General features: G+C 39.0%; 1 protein-coding gene across 2 annotated transcripts in view; it reads left to right on the top strand.

Moving 5' to 3' along the window:
• The window catches only part of LOC118807946 (coiled-coil domain-containing protein 148-like), a 95,158-nt gene that overhangs the window by 36,594 nt on the left and 35,635 nt on the right, over positions 1–22,929 (top strand). For both annotated transcript variants that reach the window (XM_036570163.1, XM_036570155.1), the window contains exons 8-10: positions 4,342–4,437; positions 5,961–6,148; positions 14,351–14,489. In XM_036570163.1, coding sequence (XP_036426056.1) covers positions 4,342–4,437; positions 5,961–6,148; positions 14,351–14,489 — 423 coding nt within the window. The remainder of the gene's footprint in view (positions 1–4,341; positions 4,438–5,960; positions 6,149–14,350; positions 14,490–22,929) is intronic.

Here is a 22,929-nt window from a genome sequence, read left to right as displayed (position 1 = left end):
CATCATGAATAAACCTTATAGAAATTGTCCAGAATTACTTGGAGTAAATAATTTCTACATTAACATGCATTAAAAATACAGACGACTGGGGTCCAGGACTTTGACTAGGCCATTCCAAAATCTTCCTTTTCTTTTGATCCATTCAGAAGTGGACTTGCTCTTGTGCAAATCTTTCTACCTGAGCTTCAGATCATGGACTGATGACAGGATATTTTCCTGTATTTTCCTGTAATTCTTCCATCAATTATGACAAATTACCCAGTCCCTGCATCCCCACCATCACACTACTACCATGTCCTTATTGTGGAATGCTATGTTAGCTTTACACAAGATGCTATGGGACTATTGTCTTCCACAATGTTCCACTTTCAACTCATCAGTCCACAGAACATCATCATTCCAAGAGGCTTGGAGTTCATCAGGTTGTTTCTTGGCAAATATGATACAAGCCTTTATGTTCCTCTTGGTTAGCAGTGGGTTTCACCTTGCAACTCTGCCACAGACAGCATTTTTGCCTGGTCTCTTTCTAATGGTGGAATCATGAATGCTGCCTTTGTCTTGGCAAGAAATGGGTAGGGGGCAAATATAATATATAAATGTTCACACAATGTAAAGAGCATCTATTGCTCTCAAATGGTCTAAAAATATTAAAATGGTGTTACATAGTTTGGATAAGACAGCAATGTTATACTTGAATAGAATAGGATACAGTCTGCTTTAAAAGACTGCTTTAAAAACAAGCTGCAAAAACAACAGTGATCAGTGGTGGTCAGTGACTCTCTATACAAGATTACAGCCAATCTGCTGTTTATACCTTAAGAATGACACCCCTTGCACCTTCTAAAATAGGCTTGAAGAGAGATTATCGTGATCTCTGGACCTCAATCTGAATGCTAGCTCAGAAAAAAACTCGCCTGGCTCCTTACTCTCTTCACATCTTCACCCCTCTCCCTGTCTTTATCACATAATCTCTCTCTCTCTCTCTCTCTCTCTCTCTCTCTCTCTCTCTCTCTCTCTCTCTCTTTCTGTAAATAGCAGAATCAAGCTCAGATCATTTAATATACGCAGCAAGATGTTACATACACTATATGGACAAAAGCATTGGTACACCAACAGGAGCTTTTATGACATCCTATTCTAAATCCATACGGAGTTGGTCCCCCCTTTGCAGCTGTAACAGCTTCCACTCTTCTGGGAGGCTTTCTACAAGATTTTGGAGAGTGTCTCTGGGAATATTTGCTCATTCATCCAGAAGAGTGTTTGTGAGGTCAGACACTGATGCTGGACAAGAGGCCCTGGCTCACAATCTCCATTCTAGTTCATCCCAAAGGTGTTTGATGGGGTTGAGGTCAGGGCTCTGTGTGGGCCAGTCAAGTTCTTTCATACCAATCTCACCCAGCCATGCCTTTATGGACCTTGCTTTGTGCACTAGAGCTCAGTCATGCTGGAACAGTAAAGGGCCTTTCCCAGACTGTTCCCACAAAGTTGGAAGCACAGAACTGTCCAAAATGTCTTGATCTGCTGAAGCATTAAGATTTTCCTTCATTGGAACGAAGGTGTCTAGACCAACCCCTGAAAAACAACCCCATATCATTATCCCTCCTCCACCAAACTTTACAGCTCCAAAAAAACTGAAGGAGTAGGTAAAATGCAAATGAAAACAGATTATCAAAATGCATGCCTGCACTCAAGCTTGGATATAAAAGGATCATCCAGGAAAGGCAGAGTTCTTTATGACCAAGGATGGGGTGAGGCTTACCACTTTGCTAAAATTCATCAGCAAAAAAAAATCCACCAATTTAGAAATAACATTCTAAATAACATTAACAAGATTTTAGGTATTTCAGCCTCTACAGAGCATCATATCAACAAAAGATTCAGAGAATCTGGAAAAATCTCTCTGCATAAAGGCAAAGGCTGAACACCACAAATGAATGCCTGTAACCTTCAATCACTCATTTTTTGTGGTGGATATCATGACATAGGCAGTGGACACATGTATTGTGGTCTGATGAGTCAACCTTTCAGATTAATAATTAAAAATAGTGGACGTCATGTTCTCTGGGCCAAACAAGTAAAGGACCATCCAGACTGTTACCAGCATAAAGTTCAAAAGCCAGTGTCTGTCATGGTATAGGGGGTATTAGTGGGTAACCTGCCCATCTGTTAAAGCACAATTAAAGCACTGCATAATCAGAGAGTGTGGATGCTAGACTGGCCTGTCTGCTGTCCAGAACTGTCTCCCTTTGAAGATGTGTGTCTTATTAAGCTCAAAATACAACAACAAAGGCCCTTTATGGTTGCACAGCTAAAGACTTGTATAGCAGCAGAATGGCAAAAAATTCCACATCTGTTTGTGTTTTCAGTACTCAAGTGTTTATTAAGTCATATTAAAAGGAAAGATGATGTAGCATAGTGGTAAACATGCTGCTGTCCTAACTTTTCTGGAGTGTGTTGCTGGCATCAAATTTGGAATGAGCAAATCTTTACAAAAAACAATTAATTTCATATTTTAAAACATAATATTATATTTTGGTACCATTTTTCAAAGGTTAACAGGTTTTACTAATCACAGCTTTTTTATTAGCATTTCACATACTTTTCCTACTTTTCTGGAATTGTAATAAACAGGGGGTGTACAACATAACAGAAACGCCACATGAAATACTCATACTCATTAGCCATTTTATTAGAAACACCCTGTATGTGGGTTTAGAATTACTGATTGTAGTGTATTGATGCACAATTTACTAACCTTAAAACTTCTATAATCGGAAAAAGATCACCATAGTAGCAACGCTGACCAGATGATGTTTGGGTGATGGACCATTCTCAGCACAGCAGTGACAGAAAAATAGTGCTGGTATATCAGGATGTATTGTACTGGTAAGGCTGTATCAGGTCAAATGCACAAAGCCTTGGTGTGGATTTTTGTATGACCAGGTTTTACTCTTGGCTCCTGATTCGATCATGCAGGTTTCTCCTCTACAGCGTGCAATACTGCAACTCACTCTTGACCAGACTTTTTGTGAATGTAGTTTGTCCTTCGTGACAGACCTAGAATCCAAAAACATGACTCATCTTCAATCTTCCAATATTTACCTATTACTTCATTCCCTTCACTAGCTTCATATAGCTTCCTACACCAGATTTAAAACCAAGATTCTTGCCTACAAAGCCATAAATAGACCAGCTCCTCCCTACAGGATGGCAATGGTTAACACACTCACTGTACCTCAAGTCTTCAAGTTTCAAGAACCACCATCCTTCAAGATGAAAAGAAGACAAGCATCAAGACTCTGATCTGTCCTGGCACCCAGGTGGTGGAATGAACTTCCACTTGCTGAACAGTAACAAAAAGAATGGTAATTAAATGCTTATTTTGTATGTTGTCTTGTTTAAGCCCAAGGTCTCTAAATAACAAAAACCAAACAAAAATACAAACAAAAAAACAAACAAGGAAAGAAACATGCTAAGCTGTAGGGTTTTCAACTTTGTGCTTCTGTTTTTCAACTGTGCTTTTAGATCAACACTTTGATAATAAACTTCATAAATCAAACATTGTCTGTGAGCGTCTGGTTCTGTCTGCCACCGTTACATTTATAAAGAAATCTGTGAGTGTAAATAACTTTTTAAAGGTCTAACCCCTTAAAATCCCAGGCTTATTAGAAATAAAGGTTCTGTGCAGGTACATTTCTGTTCATCAAGGTACAAACAATGTAAATGTGCCCTCAGAAGTACAACAGTGGTTTTAACGTCCAACTGTGTACCTTAAATAAGTTTTCCCAGGTGAAAAATACATATTTGTACCTTTTTATAATCTAATGTTTTATAACATAACAATGAAATAAAAAGCCTGGAGATGAGACGGGGTGTGTGGAGTCAATACAACTTAGAAAATATAACTTCAGTTGATTATGGTACACTTATGTTCCCTGACTAAAGGTACTGAGATGTACCCTGAGAGGATACCACCCCAGTGACAGTTTCATAAGTTTTGTTCTGAGAGTGTAAGGCTTTTACATTTTGCAGTGTACCAATTTAAGGGTCCTTCCTAGATATGGAGGAACTTTGAAATTGTTCTTCACACCCACACATTTCACTTCCACAAATCTCATGTAGGGTTCTCTCTAAAGAGCCATCCACTGAAAGGAACTGAATGTGCCTCTTCAGTAGCATCACCCTAAAAAATCCTTTGGCACCTTTAATTTTCAGAGTGTAGAAAAGTTTTAAGTTGCGATTTCAGAGAAGACACTGAAGAAATATGGCAGAGATTTTAAGCAAGTGAATTTCATAAACTGGGAGCTATGACAGTATCTCTCTCTCTCTCTCTCTCTCCAGGTGGTATTTGTGAAGGAACAGCAGCAGGCTCTGATGGGCAAGCTGGAAGAGGAGGGTTTTTCACTCCAACAGGAGCTTTCTGCTTCTGGACTGGAGGTACTAATAACACTGCTGCTTCTCTTAGCGCTGTTCATCACTGTGTATTTTAGCACACCGATGATGTTTTCATCAGTGTATATTTTAGCACAGTCCTGTCGGTGTGATTAAATGATCACACATTTATGCTATTAACAGCAGCCCATGTTGGTCATGTGCTGTTAACCTATATGATTTCATTTAGAAACCTCACACACTGTACAATTTCTAGACCAAAGACAAGTTTAAATAAAATCAAACTACCTTTGTTTACCTGCACTGTGACTCTCAAACCGGTACATTCTAATCAGCTGTAGAATGATTACAGCTCTGTGGTGGAGTGTTATGTGATTATGTTGCTTTGAAGCCTTTGCCATACAGTGATCTTGTCTGAGATTTGCACTCCTGAATAGCTGGTGTGCTTAGACAGGCTATAGGCAAAATCAGAATGTCTGTAAACAAAATTTGGCTGTAGTTCCATGTGGAAGTATCCAGTCACTGTGGCAGAGCTGAGGTTTTGGTGCGATTTACTATAAATTCAAACAGAACAGACAAAACATTGGCAATAATAGTAAAATCTTGTGTTTGAGGTTCTAATGTTAACATTAAAGAACATATTGGAATGTACTTATGTTTCTTCCTGTTTTCCAGCTTTCAAAATCTGGTAGAGCTGCTTTAAGTAGTATTAAACCCAGTGAAGGATCCTATGTGTTTGGTAACATTTGCAGCTAAAGCCATTTTAGCCAATCTTTTACTGTTTCAGATGAAGATGATTGCTAAGCACTATTACGTGACCAACAGGTGCACCAGAATGTACAGTAAGATGATATGTAGCCAGTAGCTAGTTTACTAAAATGAGCATATGGCATGAGGCCGTCCCTCGGGCCCCGAAGACAGCCATGAGAGCAGTTCTCGCTCGCGGTTCTCCTCTCCCTGCCGTCCTTGCTTGGAGTTAGCATGGTATAGGGCAGTATATCATTTCATATCAGCCAATAAATTCCATTTACTAGCAAGCAAGATAGCTAATTAGCCAAATCAGACACTTTATAGTGACATATAATGACCATTTTACTTATTTTTTTCTGTTTTCCATCAGTCGTGGTTATTATAACAGTTCCAGCTTTCTCTCGAGCAGGTGGAAAATGAACTAGAACCATAAGTTCAGTTGGTTCCCAATTGGGTTGGTTATTGTTTTCGAATGTGTGGTGGAAAAAACACCCTTCATTAAACTCTGAAACGAAATGTGTGGCTGGTGCAGTTTCATGAATATATGACAGAAATAGTTGAGGCTATCGACCTGAGAAAATCAGTTTAAGAAGCTTTGTATTTTTCCAATATCTTTGTTAAATAATGCGATTAGTACAAACTCCTGTACCACTGCAGCACTACCTGCACTGTCCATCCTGAAGTAAGCTTTCTGCTGTTGTGATGTAATGATGATTTTTCTTACAGTGTGCAGTGCATTTACACTTTATGCAATATAATGATCAGATATGTTGAATAAAAGTAAGATCTGCCTTCCTACACATGGTCCTCTTCCACAGGCCAGTCTGGACACTGCAGCAGTGGATGAGTGTGTAGCCGCTCTGGTGAGGGTGCCGCAAGAGGTCCTGACCGCAGACTGCCCTTACACTGACCTCAAACTGTCCCTCATCACTGCCTTTCACTCCCTATCAGACAAATACACACAACGCCTGGAGACAGTGCACAACAGACTGCTGGGCATGGACAGGTGACACATGCACATCGTTTACAATGTGAAGCAGTAAATAAACAATATAAAATTGATAAAAGAAAAGAGCATGTGTACAATACAAGAAAGTAAAAACAAATATGTAAAAATTAAAAAAGAAATTCTGAACATGAAAGACTGAAAAAATAAAACAGATCAAATACATTCAGTGAAGGAATAATTAAGGTATAAGAAGCCGGGTTTCCATCCAGCTGTTGAATTCAAGTCAAGTAAATAGCTGAAATGTCACAAAAATAATTTAGGCTGAGTTTCCATCAGCTCTATACAAGAGAACAAGTCCCTCTACCTCATGTCCATAACATTTTTGAGAAATATGGACAGAGTCTACAGAGAGCAGCTTCTTGTTACTGTTCATATCTTGTCATGTCTTTGTCCTATTTTTGTTCAAATACAGGTCAAAGTAGATTTATAAATCATTTTCTCTTTATATTTGCATAACATCCTAACTTTTTTGGAATTGGGTTTGTATTTTCCTGTCTTTTTCCCAAGCCTCTTGTTAACCACAAATTGAAACTAGCATGGACCACATCTCATTTGCAAGCTCATTTGCTGACTAACAAACAAGGCTTTGTTCATTATTAGCATTGTTAGCAGTTCTGGATGAAGTTCTGGTAAGAACTGCTTCTCCAGAGTTGAAGTACCAGCATCCTCCTGTGTTTTTATGTGTGTTTACTAAGCAGCTTAGAATCTCCAAAGTAATAGAGCTGGATTTAAGTGAAGTCTGGCTACATGATGTTGAAGCATTGATGCATATTAAAAGATGAAAGCAAATGCAGGAAACAAACATACAGCCATATTCACTAAGGAGCACACAAAACCTTTAGCGCATGCTAAACTTTAATGAGCACAGCTGGCACTAGTTTTGTGACTGATTTAGCATGACTTGCCATTTAAATTATGTCAAATGCAAACTTGCTAATTACCATTGTGGTAATATATAAATCGATTTAGAGCGTATTTTGACCAGTTGTAGACATGGATGAGTCAAACTACTAAAAAACAAACTGTTTGGGAATCACCACAAAGAAAATAAATGCAAATGCAACTAACAAGAGATCTGTGAATGAGCTAATACATGACAAGTTCTGGAGAGAAAAAGGCAAGGCAAGGCAAGATGAGGCAAGTTTACAACCCCATTTCCAAAAAAGTTGGAACGCTGTGCAGAATGTAAATAAAAATAGAATGCAATGATATGCAAATCATGTAAACCATATTTTTAAAGGAAAATGCTACAAGTCAAGTCAAGTCAAGTCAAGTCAAGAGGCTTTTATTGTCATTCCATCTATGTACAAGTACACAATGGAGCGAAATTACGTTCCTCCAGGAACAACACGGTGCAACAAGGAACAAAAAGTACAAAGTACAAAAATACAAAAGTACAAAGTGCGAACGTGCAGACAGTGTGCAAACAAGGATTAAGCTAGAAAACAATACAATAAATACAATAAATTAAACAGACATTAGACACAGTTAACAGACCAGACAGTGTAGCACCGACACAGCACAGATTTCTGGACATGAGGTAGTGGAATAAGGTGCAGACATTTTTAACGTGATGTGATCTGTAAGTTACGTCAGATAACATACATATACATAGCAGTTACAGAGGTAGTAAAACAATTACAAGTACTGAGTAGTAAAACAGTTACTGAGGTAGTAAAACAGTTACTGAGATGACATCAATATATCAAAGATGACATATCAAATGTTGAAACTGAATTTTATTGTTTTTTGAAAAACTTTTGAATTTGATGCCAACAACACGTTCTAAGAAAGTTGGGACGGGGGCAACAAAAGGCTGGTAAAGTTGTGTAATGCTAAAAAAACACTTGGTGGTTGTTTGGCAACAGGTCAGTAACATAATTCGGTATAAAAAGCATCCCAGAGAGGCTGAGTCTTTCAGAAGTAAAAATGGGGAGGGGTTCACCACTCTGTAAAGCCAAATGTGACCGGAGTGTGTGTCGAAGGAACAAATTCCTAGACAACACCCCACACAGCATACCCAGGCTACGCCACCCCAGTTTACTGGGTAGGGGGCCCCATGCTGGAATATTCAATTAAATGAGTTAGACAGAGCTGTTCCACAATATCTACAATTTATTTATTAACTTTCAGTAAAAATAATTTAAGATCTGTCCACGAAATTCTCAATGTAACCATAAAGAGTAACAAGAGAAGGAAATAAGAAACATGGGAACCAGTCGTAATTGTCACAGTTTAAGTATTAAAGCCAAGTGCTCAGAAGGGTACAAAAAAATCAATACACCTTCAAATCTAAATAAACCAATACAACCAGAATTGCACAACACTTCAAAAAAAGAAATAAATAATGTCAGCACAACAAACAAAACACCACAAACTGCACATCCTGTCACAAAAAACAAAATCCCAAAGTAATATCAGCGCTGAGTGATGAAATGGTACACTTCAAGAGCACAAAAACATAGAAAAAAATAAATAACTCAAAATGCTATAATTACGGAGAAGGAATATTATCAGAGTCTCACTATAATGAGTAATTAACCCACACGGTCTTTAATAAAACTTCTACCATCAATAGGGACTCAAGTGCAAATATTGTTCCAAAATGTAAATATAAAAATAATACCAATGGACAGCTGAACAGCAAATCTAAAAAAACAACACATAAAATACCCTAAAATAGGCGAACAAACGTTATTCTTGAATTGTTGCACTATTTGATCCTGTTTTACACAGAGTGGTAAAGGTAGTTGAGTCAGTTAATCACTCCAGGTTCTCAATTTGCAGAGTCCACTCCCCTCAACAGTGCAGCTCCTTAAAATGCATAGTATTAGAGTGAGGAGCACTAAAACCAACTGTAGTACCTTTTGTGCATGTAGTAGGCATTTTAGCACCACCACAAACAATACACGTAACATAAGCTATAAGAGATAATTTAATGGTCTGTCTCTAGCTTTGATGACTGGCTCACTATCTGTCATACTATTATAAGTTTTTTTTTCTTTCATGGTCTAAAGCAGGGGTCAGCGACCCAAATGATAAGAAAAGCCATTTTTTTCTTTTCAATAAACCACTTTGGGAGCCATTTCTTAGCTATAAATATGTCTCAATATGTGCTAATGTCCGAGTATAGGCTAAAAATATAAACAAAAATACAGACTTACCGGCAGGAAACTTTTCCACAAATGTAGAATAGTTTTTTGTAAAATGTCTCTCAACATTTGACTTTTTAGGAGGCTAAAGTCAGCTTCTTATTCGCCAGCTTCTGGTTTGAATTTTCCCATTCCACCTTAAGTAGTGCCTGAGGTGCCAGAATGTAAATGCTGCACCATTTAAGGTGGAAGGGGAAAATTCTAACAAGAAGCTGGCAAATGACAAGCTAGCTAGTGTCTAATGAAAAGGCAAAGAGAAAGACTTAAGACGAATATTGATAATTTGACTTATTTGCATTTATAATCACCCCAGTTGGTTTCCTGATACATTGAATCTTGAGAAACTGTCAAAAAAACTTTAAAAAGTTGCAAAGCTGAAGCCAGGTGAGATTGCTGTCTGTGTTGCTATGTGACTAGTAGTCTGCGTGCCAATCTTCAGGGTTAAAGGTTAGTGAATTAGCAGTTATAGGCTACAATAACTCCAGTGTTTAAGACAATTTATTGTTAAAACTGTGTTTGAATGATCAGCAATCTAATTCTGCTGTGGAACCACAACAGGGCAGTAAAAGAGCTCCGGAGCTGCATGTTGCTGACCCCTGGTCTAAAGGAGCTCCCATGCATTCTTCACTGCAATCCTCTTCTTCTGATCTTTTGGTTGCTTTATTTGGTTTCATATTTGATAAATCAGTGTTATAAAACTACACTGGAAGATCCATCTCTAATCTATCTGCTTCTTTTCTTCTTTGTCCCAAAGCTACTCATAACGATTGTCATCAGTCATATTGATACAACTATTGTAGTTTATAGGAGCCCTGAGTAAATGAATAGATTAATAATAGAATAGAAAGAATTAATAGACTGATTTACTGATGTTGTACTTTGTAATCTAATCATACCTTTTTTTACAAATTCCTTACTACTTTTTGTAATCAGATTATGTAATCCAGATTACATACAGTATAATCTGTTACTAACTAACACTCTAAACAGTGCAGCATCTTCCATCATGTTGGTGGACTAACCAGTTATTTTTTGATGTTATAGATCCTTCAAACAAATCAAAAACAGTTGCTGAATATCAGTGTACTGCATCTAGTGTATATCTGAGTAATTCTTTTTGATTGCCAGGGTATGACTCCCGCTAAAATCACAAGCTTGTTTGATTTTGGCAATGCGGGAGTGATATGTCACGAGATATGTTTGTATAACGGCCTTGTACACTGCCCATCACCCTCTTCCTCACAGCGCACAGCTAATTAAGGTGTCTGACCACCGTCTCAGCTTCCCCGTTGCTCGTTAAGCCCAATTAATAGCTAAGCTCAACTCTGAGGACCTGCGAGAGGGGGCTTCAAAACGACATCCACATCACAGAGTCTAAAGAGCAAGCTCTCCAAACTCCCCATGGGGGGCTGATGACTCACACACTGCTATCTTGCTGCACAGGACAGTAAGGCAGGGAACAGCAGGAAAGATGATAAATAGGGACAGGAATCTGTAATCAGGAAAATTGGAGGGCCTGATTATCGATATGATTTGTGATCAAACCCCCCCCGCCATGCTGTGATGATGTTAGAGCTGTCGAGTTTGTGTGATATGAATTTTCTCAGTGGCACTTTGAATGAATGACACTACTATAATATGTGCTGTAAAAGCTATGCTTCAGTGACAGAAGGGTATTTTACTGCTGTGTGGCACATTGAAATCAGGCAACTACTCATCCAATATAACTTCAGCTAAAGTTCAGTTTGATCTGGCCAAAAATATCTTATTATCATATTCATGTCTATCAGTTTGTATCAGTTTAAAGCCCTTTTCTCTATGTGAGTCAGTCCTAGTTTTTGTAGATCTCCACTATGAGTATGATCATTTTCATTTATGGCATTTGGCAGATGTTCTTATTGAGAGTCCCTATGTTGCTATGTTGTCTTATATTTATGCTAGTACCAATATGCCTGAGACAGAGACCATCAAGCTGAGGCACTGCCAGAAACAGAAGCCAGTGCTGATGCATAAGCACTATTGTAATATTATGATAATGGTACCCCTAAGAGAGTTTAGACACAACACGCCTCTGAAACAGCCATCATATCTTTTCAAAGTGTCATCCAGCACTACTGTGCAGCTCAACACCCTTAGACGATAAGGGGCATTTACACTGGACCACCGTGGAAATAGACACATTGTTGTGTTTTAGTTCTGGTTTGCTTAGTTCACACTCACATATTTAATATCGAACCAAATGATGTGAAAAAAAAACATATTGTATGTCTTGTGATATTCTCAAGCAGGGGTTCCCAACTTTTTGAAATCTGTGGCCCACACAAATGACCACAAAAGCTTCTGTGAGCCACAAGAAGATTTTACTGATCTGGTCGCTTTTCACCTAATGAGATGGCTGAACTTGTTTGGCAGCTACTGAGTGCTGGATGTCAGGCTGAAGAGAGGAAAGTTGCAAATTGGGTTCTGGCTCAATTCAATTCGCTTTCAGTCTGATATACAGTGGCTGCATCATTTGTAGATGGCTCAGCCCCAGGATTGTTCCTTTTGGAAGACTCTTTTAACTATTTATCCAGCATGGAAAAATTCCATATGATTAAAAAAGTGAAAAGTTTTACATTGTCTTGCTCTGCAAATATAAACATAACCTGCATTTTGCCAGAACAGTCACTGAGCTTGATATATTATATGTGCTTGATACATTTTTTTCTTCTTTGCAAATAATCTACAATAATTGTCTTATTTAACATTATGTTTGGTTAAATGTCTATAATGTAACAGCCAACGGCCCCCGAGTAGTACCTCCATGACCACTATTCTAAAGCTTATTAAGAGAGGCTAAGCACTCGTGAGGTGAGATAAAATCACTGCAACACCTTGAGCGGATTATTGATCTTTAAATGTCAAAAACTTGCCGCATAAATGTATAATATTGTTGATGTATGAGGTCAAATGTATGTATGACAAGTTTGTTATAAAGGCCTTGTTTAAAAACCAAAACAACCTGTTTTCTAATTTTCAATTCACAAAGAGATTATAAAACACGTTCCCTTGTCAAAACAGCTTCAGAAACTCGTCTGTTGCATTGCAACTCAGGTATGTTCAGAGAATAAAGAGCTTGTTCTTTATTAAAAATTGAGCTCAGACTAGTCACTAGGTTTTTACTTGATCTGCACAAATCTGGTGCAAAACGAGTCCTAAGAAATAGACCTTAAACAATCATTCAATATTTCTTGGAATTTCAACATCATATAGTCACCAGATGCCAATCAAATACAGTGCAGAGCTTGCATTGTTAAAACAGCACATGTACAGCTCTGACTCAGAAGTGCTTGACTGACTGTTAGGATACTTCACAAGCATGTACCCTGGGGAGTCATAGGTAGAGCTGCATCACCAGTTATGATATGCAAGAAAAAATCACACAAGCAAAGGTTTTCTGATTGACATGAGATTTTGCAAACTGCTACTGTGTGCTATGATGGCTCAGATCCTATAAGACTGACATCATATCTGAAAAAGACATGGCCACAATCAGCCAATCAGATTTCAGCAGGTGTTTGACCACATAGTATTGGCCAATCACCACAAAACTTAAATCTGCTCACTTTTGAAATTTAACAGGTATCAGCCACTGGGAGCACTACGCATGCCTTTCATCTTATGTACATGCAGCAAGGCTCAAGTAACTCATGTCTGTAAGCCTGATACCTTTGTCAATAAAAGTAATTTAGTAATTTCTATAATCTATATAGATCTATATAATCTATAATTTCTTTTCTATAATTGCCCATTGTTTTAAAACACACACTTTTCAAACTAGCCTTAGGATTTCAGACTAGAAATGTCAAAATTTCTTTATAAAAAATTTCTTTATAAAAAATTTAGCATTATTATTTCATATATATATTTCATATCATAATTTCATTATCAAAAAGTTATCAATAAAAATTAATACAGTATGGCCAAAACATATTGTGTGGGCAGGTCTTTCCCACTCAGTTTAATAAAACTCACCCATGCATTGCCTAATTGTAACCAAACCCTGGCATAAACACATTGAAGATGTTTACCAATTTTCAATTTAATTGGTCTGTGTGAGGTGCTACAACATTCAGGTTAACTGGACTTATTGGCTCCAAGAGTGAGTTACCATGTGCCCTGCTGCTGAGTGAGTTTTTCTACACACAATGATGGTTCCTCAGGGGTTCTTTAGTAAAGAAAATGGTTCTGTATAAAACTGTAAAGACTCAAAGAACTCTTTGCATGATTAAAGGGTTCTTTGCATGGTGAAGGAGTTCTTCAGATTGATGGAGAATGTGCTATAGATGATTCTATCTAGAACCTTTTTGAAAAGGGTTCTGTATAGCACCAAAAAGCATTGTTCTGTTGTTACCTTGTCAAAAAGGTTCTATATAGAACCATCTACAGAACCGTTTTCTTTGCTGAAGAACCCTTATAGAACCATAATTTTCAAGTGTGCAGTACAGCTTTGTACTAACAACTAGCAACTAAATATGCAGATTTAATTTAAGTCTATAAACCTGTATTGCTTATTTATTACTTTAATTTGTTGAACATAACCATATTAAGGGAAATGAATGTATGAATAATACATAATGCTTCAAGAATTATTTATGAAATGATCAAATACTGTGGGGTTTATTTGAATTTGTTGTGTAAATATTGTTAACACACTTACTTAACACAGTTGTGTGGAACCACTTGACAACATTTTTAAGAAAATTATACTTTATTATACATTTTATTTGCGAATGGCCTAGGAAGGCACTCCATTCTAGAGATACAGGACATTAGCTTGTAGATGCCACTTGCCCAGCAAAATCCCAGTGCTGAATTTATATCTACAGTCAGTTTTGAATTAAGACCCACATATAAAGCCAGCTGGATACAAATGAAACACTATGAGTTAATTAAACTCTGGGGATTTTGATATGGGAGCAAAAAAAAAGGTTCAGTGTTTTACTAAGCATACTGTATTGACATTACATAATGTTTTTTTTTTATTCTCGTGGTATGTGTGTATCAGGAACTGTGGCTGGTGTGAAGAGGACCACCTGCGTTTCCTGCACACTGTGTGCCAGTATTGTCCACAGCTGAGGAACCACAGAGGCCTTTGTATGGACATGCTCCACAGAGTTTTACCCCACATCCCCACGGCAGAGCTGGTCAGTCCACACTTCCCCACGCATCATCTCTCTGTGTGCATCCTTCCATGGGAATAGGAGGTTTGACCCCCCTTTGCTCTACTCTTCTGGGAAGGTTTTACACTAGACGTTGGAACATTGCTGTGAGGATTTGATTGTGTTCAGCCACAAGAGCATTAGTGAGGTCAGGTACTGATGTTCACACAAATGAAGGGGTGTCTGGATACTTTTTGACATACAGTGTACACTGTTTGTCATTAAACTCAGGCTCTTTCTATTTGTTCCTCATCCTTCTGCTTAGTTTAGCTGCTTTTCTTTCATTCAACATCTCTGCCCTGCAGTTAGCTGGGGCAGAAGCTGGGGTTAGTGCAGTGCCAGGTCATCTTCTCATCAAATGGATGCTTGATCTCTTTGTCTTTCTTTTCCTCTGAGCTGTGCCCTCGAAAACTGGCTGTTCCTCACTCTTTTTCCATCTCCTTATGTTGCCTCTCTCTCTCTCTCTCTCTCTCTCTCTCTCTCTCTCTCTCTCTCTCTCTCTCAGGCCAAACGCAGTCTGCTTAAAAGGTTGCAGTGCTGAGATAATTCACATTGTCTAAATTGAATTTTTGATAGTAATTGCTCTCTTTCTCTTTTTCGTCTCATTTTCTTTATTTCTGTCTCTTCCTGTCTCTTTTCTCTCTGTGGTTCTTTCTGTCTTTTATCTCCCTCTTCTTCTCATAACTTTTCTCTCCTTTCTTTCCTCTATCCCTCTCCTCTCCCCCTCTCTCTTCTCCCTTTCTCTTTCTTCTCTCTCCTTCTTTCTGTTTGTCTTTTTCTCTCTCCATCAATTTCCTCTCCTTTCCATTATTCTCTCATTTCTCTCTCTCTACCTCTGTTTTGTTTCTCTCTTTTCTCTCTCTTTCTATCTTCCCTTCCTCTCCCAGTGTCTCTATTTTCTTTCTTTACTCCACTAGTCACTTTTTACCTTTAATTTGATCTTGGGCCATCAATCACTTACCCACTTACTCTGAAAATACACTATATGGACAAAAGTATTTGGACACCCCTTCTAATTATTGAGTTCAAGGGTTTCAGCTACACCCATTGCTAACCTGGAGGATAAAATTAAGCACATAGCCTTGCAGTCTCAATAGACAAACACTGGCAGTAGAATGGGTCGAATTCAGGAGCTCAGTGACTTTAAACATGGCACTGTCATAGGATGCCACCTCTTCCACAAGTCAGTTTGTGAACTTTCTGCCCTGCTAGATCTGCCCCTGTCAACTGTAAGTGCTATTATTTTGAAATGGAAGCGCCTAGGTGCAACAACAGCATAGCAACAGAGCAGTAGACCACGCAAACTCACAGAGCAGGGCCGCCGAGGGCTGAAGTGCACAGTGCCTATCCTCTGTTGAATCACTCACTAAGGACTTCCAAATTGCATCGGGAAGCAACATCAGCAAAAGAACTGTGCCTTAGGAGCTTCACGAAATGGGTTTTCATGGCTGAGCAGCTACACATAAGCCTAAGATCAAAATGCACAATGCCAAGTGTCGAATGGAGTGGTGTAAAGCACGCCACCACTGGACTCATATTCTGTGGAGTGATGAATCACGTGTGTCTATCTAGTAGTCTGATGGATGTGTCTGGGTTAGGTAAATCCCAGGAGAGCGTTACCTGCCAGACTGCATTGTATCAACTGTAAAATTTGGTAGAGGAGGGATAATGATATGGGGTTGTTTTCAGGGTTGGCCTAGACCCCTTAGCTCTAGTGAAGGGAAATCTTAATGCTTCAGCAGACCAAGACATTTTGTACAATTGTATGCTTCCAACTTTGTGTAGAACAGTTTTCTGTTCCAGCATAACTGAGCCCCAGTGCACAAAGCACAGTGCATAAAGGCATGTTTGGGAGAGTTTGGTGTGGAAGAGTTTGACTGGCCCGCACAGAGCCCTGACCTCAACCCCATCAAACACCTTTGGGATGAACTAGAAAGGAGATTGCGAGCCAGGGCCTCTTGTCCAACATCAGTGTCTGACCTCACAAATGCTCTTCTGGAAGAATGGACAAAGATTCCCACAGACACTCTCCAAAATCTAGTAGAAGCTTCCCAGAAGAGTGGAAGCTGTTACAGCTGCAAAGGGGACCAACTCCATATTAAAGCCTATGGATTTAGAGTGGGATGTCATAAAAGATCCTGTAGGGGTAATGTGTAGGTGTCCCAATACTTTTGTCCATATAGTATATATTAATCACACACACACACATGCACGTTTTGATGTGTCTTATAATGCAGTAGTAGAGAGTTGGTGAATGATGTGCTTGACAGGACACAGGATGTGCAGTGTCACCCTCTGTGGGCACGTCTCACCCTTGGACACACACACACACACACCATCGCCCGCTCACTGCAACCTCCGTCTGTATCACCATGACAACCGCCAGGGTGTCTTGCTTGTTCTTGGAGACCTGTCTTCCTGTCTGTTCCAGCTGGGTGCTGCACTCATGGGCACAACACACACACACACACACACCTTCCAGAAATGACCGGATCCGACCAGCCTCTCAGCACCACATTCTGTGTAGGTGCTTTGTAGTGTATGCCAACTTAAATCCAAAAAACTCTCTCTCTCTCTCACACACACACACACACACACACACATTTACGTGTTTGTTTTCATGCAGTGTCAGAACGTGGCATCATACCCATATGATTTATATATGTGTAAGCACCTATATATAATAAGTCCTATATGTAATAATAATATGTCTCATATGTACTATATATATCATAGCAACATGTATCTCTATTTTTTTTTTATTTTTATTTTAGAGCAGCAGCTGTCCTTCACATTGTGTTGACATTTCAGAAACGCTTCAAAAGTACTTGAAAACTGTCACTACATAGATTTACATTAAAAGTTAAGTTACTATATATATATATATATACATACACACTCATAGTCACTACATGGTCTCTCACACACACATTCTCACCAATCAAAGTGCCCTTCTCACAAATGACTGTAATCCTGCCACTTGGCAATCATTAGTCATGTTAAGTGGATGCTATTGTTCAGGCATGGCACTAATCGCTTTATGTTATACTACTTTGCATACAGTGGAGGTACGGAGCACAATCTATTCTAACAAATGTCTTTTCACTGGCTTTCAACTGCCAAGCAATGAGCGATAGCTACTCTGCACAGAGCCGTGATCTTTTCCGTCACCGAATGAGATAAGGAAGCAGGCTATTAGTATAGAAATCAATTAATCAAATATAATTAGCATAAGTGCAGACTACACACTCCGCAAGATGTAGCAGCTCAACACAATGTGCGTAGTTCATTAAACACACAAAGAAACATGGAACTCACAAATAGTAGAGGTTAGGACTGATTTATTTACACTGTGTTACTGTCTCAACATGTACAGAAACATACACATCAGCCATATTACCCATATTAACCCCTTAAAACCAGGCTTAGTACATCATAGGGCTTATTGTTCAGTAACAATAAGGACTACAATGCAAACTGTAAAGTTATTCTCAGATAATGAAAATGTGTAAATTATGTTTAGACCAGGGGTCGGTGGCTCTGTTGTGGCTCCACAGCAGAATTAGATTTTTAGGTAAAAATGAAATAATCCTCTTTTGCTGTAAAATAAAGCTCTGCTGATCGTTCTAACACAGTTTTAACAATAAATGGTCTTAAATGCTGGAGTTAATGTATAACTGCTAATTTACCTTTTAACCCTGAAGGTTGGTGTGCAGACTGCTGGTCACCATAGCAATGCAGATAACAATCTGCCCTAGCTAGTAGCTAATGAAAAGAGAGAGATTTAAGATGAATGGTGATAATTTTACTAATTTGCATTTATAATCACTCCAGCTGGTTTCCTGGGTATGTTTAATCTGCAACGTGAAACTGTCAAACACTAAAAAGTTGTGAAGCTGAAGTTCAGCTTCTCATTCACCAGCTTCTTGTTTGAATTTTCCTGCTCCACCTTAAATGGTGCAGCAGTTACATTCTGGTGCCTCAGGAACCATATAAGGTGGAACGGGAAAAAGTAAAAAGTCGAATGTTGAGAGACATTTTACAAGAAACTGTTCTACTTTTGTTGAAAAGTTTCCTGCTGGAGATGTGAGAAAAGCAGCTATATCTGTGCTGAAGTTTGAAGCAGAGCAAAGTAAGTCTGCGATTTTGTTTATATTATACTTTTAGCTTTTACTAGTACATACTGAGACATATTTACAGCCAAGATGATAAAATGTTGTGACTTCCATGGTGGTTTGATTTGATTTTTATTGAAAGGACAGAATGGCTCTTCTTAACATTTGGGTTGCCGACCACCGGCCTACAGTTCATTCATGCTTGAATGAAAGCCACTTGAAGAAGACTATCGTTGCTGTCCAAAGAAAAACGAGTGTCTACAAAATGGCAACTTTGAGGGGAGAGGACCCACTTTAAAGAATGATTCAGTGTTTTAACTTAAAAGAGTAAGTAACCTGATTGCCTTAACATTTTGAGTTCATTGAACTTCTTATAGTAAGTTAACAGAACAATAAACCTGTTTTACATTTTGTTAATGTATTATTTAAACTTTGGTGAACTCAAAATTTTAAGGCAACCAAGTTAAAACACTGAATCATTTTACAGTGCAAAAACGTTATTTACTTTTAAAGTAAGTAAATGTAAAGAGGTTTTATTCCTAACAGTTTTGGAGCATTGCTATTGGTCCATTCATCGTGAATTTTCAGACAATGTAAAGGGCAGCTGCTGTGCTCAAATGATACAGAAAAACAAAAATGGAAAATTTGAGGTATTTGTTTTTTTTGGACAGCTATGATATGCTATATTGGATTAGCCATTGGAGATGAATTGAATGTCCATCAAAATTTGGGGATAAGTCTTTAGAATTTTTAAAAATATTATTTGTTGTTACTATTACTTTTCAATTAAACAGGAAAAAAATACAAACAAAAGGTGTGTTAAACACAAAACCGCTACACTCTCAGGAAAAAAAGGTTTTAAGCTATCACTGGAGTGGTGCCCTCAAGGTTACATCTTCAGTATCTTTAGACCTCATTTACACCTAGTTGTTCCACGTAATTTGTATCAGGATTGTAACTTGATAAGATTTTAACCACATACATTCACACTTGCGGCTCCTTTTAGTCAGATTGCTTTAAAACGTAATGTACTGCAGGGAAACAGTGAATAATGATGAGGTGAAGTCAAGATTAACCAAACGTGAGCTTTATTTTAACTAGCTTGGGCCTCTGAAGGTTATCAAACTCACATCATGAGCTGAACTGAAGGAGCAGTGATGCCTCCGTGTATTGATAGCAGTCCGGAGGGCGTTTTTCCCCATATGGGGAACAGCAGAGGGGGGCGCAGTCACAGTACTGAGAGAGGTTTTCGTTGTCGAATTTGGCTCAGATGCATTTGCAAAACATCTGGCTAGCATGACACCTCTTGAAGTGGTTTGAATGCTCAGATTTAAATCTGTTTTAAATGCATCTTGGGTGTATGTTTAACTGCAGTTTTATGTGGATAATCTCTGCTGGATATTGTCCTGGTGCTCAAGATGCATGAATATGACCAGGTGTATGGGGTCTTAAGCAGAGTTGACAGGGTTCTGACAGGGTCAGATATTTTGATCCAAAATTTCTCAATGTGACTGAGCAGTGAGCAGCGAGCAGCTTAGTGTATGTGTGCAGGATAGAGAGAGAGAAAGAGAGAGAGAGAGAGAGAGAGAGATTAAGGTAAAAACTGTATTGCTTACAAGTTATGTGTTAGCTTAGATACATTAGCTTAGATACCTGTTCACCAACCCTGGACCTGGAGATCTGCCTTCCTGTGGAATCTAGTTCCAACCACAGCTGCTCCAGCTAATTAACTTCTTCACGACTTCTTGATTAGTTGGATCAGCTGCATTAGTGTTATGCTCGCCATACAATGTGTCATCAGTCACAGAGCTTTTAGTCATAGACTATGATTTTGCAAAGACTAGGGATCTTGCAGGGTCACTACTTGCAAGACCAACTAGATTTGTTGACAATGTCCACCTCCAGGGCGTGGACTGGGCATGTAAGGATCTGGGGCTTAGCCCAGTTCATTGCAGAATTGTTTTGGGATATTGTCCTCCAGATTATTTTTATTAATTAACCTGTAAAATGCACAGTTTCTTAACTAATATATGAACTTACCTATCAACAAAACGTGCAGCTATTCGACATTGTTGATTACGTCTTATTAACGAAATCACAACTCAAGCAGGACCCTCAGATTTTATTCTGACATTGGTAATTTGTCAGAGGCAGTGAAATTTGCTTGAAAAGTCATTTGGTGCAAGAGTCATTTGGTGTAAGGCCGACATGAGGTGAGGGGAAGGCATCATGTTAGATGCAGGCCAGAACTAAACTCTGCAGGAAAGTAGAACTCCTAGAAAAGGGTTGGCGACCACTGCCTTAGACTGTCTTATACAGAGTGACCTGATTTGAAAGAGAGCTGACAGCCAGAAAAATTAGCACACTAACCTCAAGCGCACTTTGGAGAATAGACATTCTAGGTTGCACTTTTTCTTGGGCCATGAACAGCTCCAAACTCTCTCTCTTTGCTGTTTAATACAGGGTTTTTAGTTGTGTGGCCCTTTTCAGCCAAAACAAGAAGGCACATGCAGAAAGCTGTCATTTTTTTGCATCACTGATCTATCACCAGAAAATCTTCATCATGTAATCTGACCTGAAGCACAAGTGAATTCACACAGTCTGTCATAGAATTTCACCAAGATTGCATTTGCAGCATCTGCTGCAGTGTGACATGTAATACAGGTATAAGACTGGGGTTATTGCACAGTCTAGAGTGGCCTTTAGTTAAGAAAAATAACTTTACCATATTTCATTTTTAAAAGGTTTTTTAAACTTCATGTACCCTGTTCTGAAATCACTTATGAAAGTGATTATTGTGTACCTTTAAATCTTATATAAGGTACATAATTAGACCTTAAGGACCACTTTTGCACCTTAACATGTTGTACCATGCTGAACCAAACTACACCTGAACGCTTTTTTCTGAAAGTGTAATTATTAACACTTTGGCTATATTTTCCAGTATGCAGCTTCACATTCATCAAAGAGCGAGTTCAGCCCAAATAATCATTTGACCTTTTTTTATCAATTTTCCAACCAATTTTCTCCAAAAATTAGTCATTTCCAATTATGCTTGTTAGCTACATATCCCTAAACACACAATACTACCAGTGCTAATTGGGTGAAGGCTAGCACATGCTTCCTCCGAGCCATGTGAGGCGCCACCACATCTTTTCAAACTGCTACTAACGCAACATCATTGGACAGCTCAACATGCTTGGAGCAGAATGCTAGCCGCCAATTCTGTTACTTCAGCTAACAGATGTCTGTGGTGGCTAGCATGGTGGTGAGTAATGGAGGGAGAGAGAGGGCCATCCTACCCACCATGAGACAGCGAAGCCAACTGTGCTCTCTTGTTCTCCCGGCCATGGCTGTGGCATCATCAGCGATCTCCTGATGATCGGGCCGGTGCTTAGAGCAGTGGCCCCCATCCCTCATCCTGGAGATCTGCTTTCCTGCATAGTTTAGTTCAAACCTGTATAAAACATGCTGCACTCACTCGCCTAACACTAACACATCTGATCCAGCCAAACAAGGCCTTCAGAAGTAGTGAATTAGGTGGAGCAAGTGTGGCAGATTGTGGTTGGATCTAGATTCCCCAGAAAGGAAAATCTTCCTCTGACCAAAAGCTAAGTATCCCCAAGCATTTGACGGGCAGTGTGCATGAGTTTAGCTTTTATCTGTGTCACAGTGACAGCACTGCAGAGCAATTGTGTGCAATTACGTTTTATATTTTCTATTGTTTTCTACTGAATGCGGCTTTAGAAGCCTGATTTTTAGTGTGGCGACCACCACAGGATTACAGAGCTCAGGCTGTAAAACAGCGCAGGTGGGCAGCATTGCTCAGGCTCCCTCTGAACCTCTGCCCATTCAAGACTTTGAAGTGAGAAAACGTTCCCCTATAAAACACTCTGAGCCCAATTTACCTGCAGCTGAACGAGGCAGGAACACTTTCTCACTCTCTCTCTGACGCTCTCTCTCTCAGTTCTCTCACATCTTGAAAGTGTGTTAAAGGAATGAAAAACGGCAATAAGCCCCTCTCTCTTTCTTTCCCGCTCTCTCTCTCTCTCTGCTTTGATTCCTCCTGCTTTTCTAGTACTCTCTGTCCTTTTTCATTTAAAAAAAGAGAAACGGCGGCATCAAACGAATTGTTGACAATGGCTCTCTTTAAAGGCTGAAACTGCGTTCCTGGGCTAATCACCCTCTTTGGGAAATAATTAGAGTTGAACGGTTTGAGTGAATGTGGCTAAATGAAAGGCCTTGAGGGGAAACAAGTTCTTTTTAAAACACATCCACAGCTGCCCACCCATGGTGAGCAGAGGCTGCCC

The sequence above is a fragment of the Colossoma macropomum genome, unplaced genomic scaffold (assembly GCF_904425465.1).
Source record: "Colossoma macropomum unplaced genomic scaffold, Colossoma_macropomum, whole genome shotgun sequence".
NCBI classification, from domain to species: domain Eukaryota; kingdom Metazoa; phylum Chordata; class Actinopteri; order Characiformes; family Serrasalmidae; genus Colossoma; species Colossoma macropomum.
Note: the sequence above shows the minus strand (reverse complement) of the source record. Positions and strands in the feature narration are given on the sequence as shown.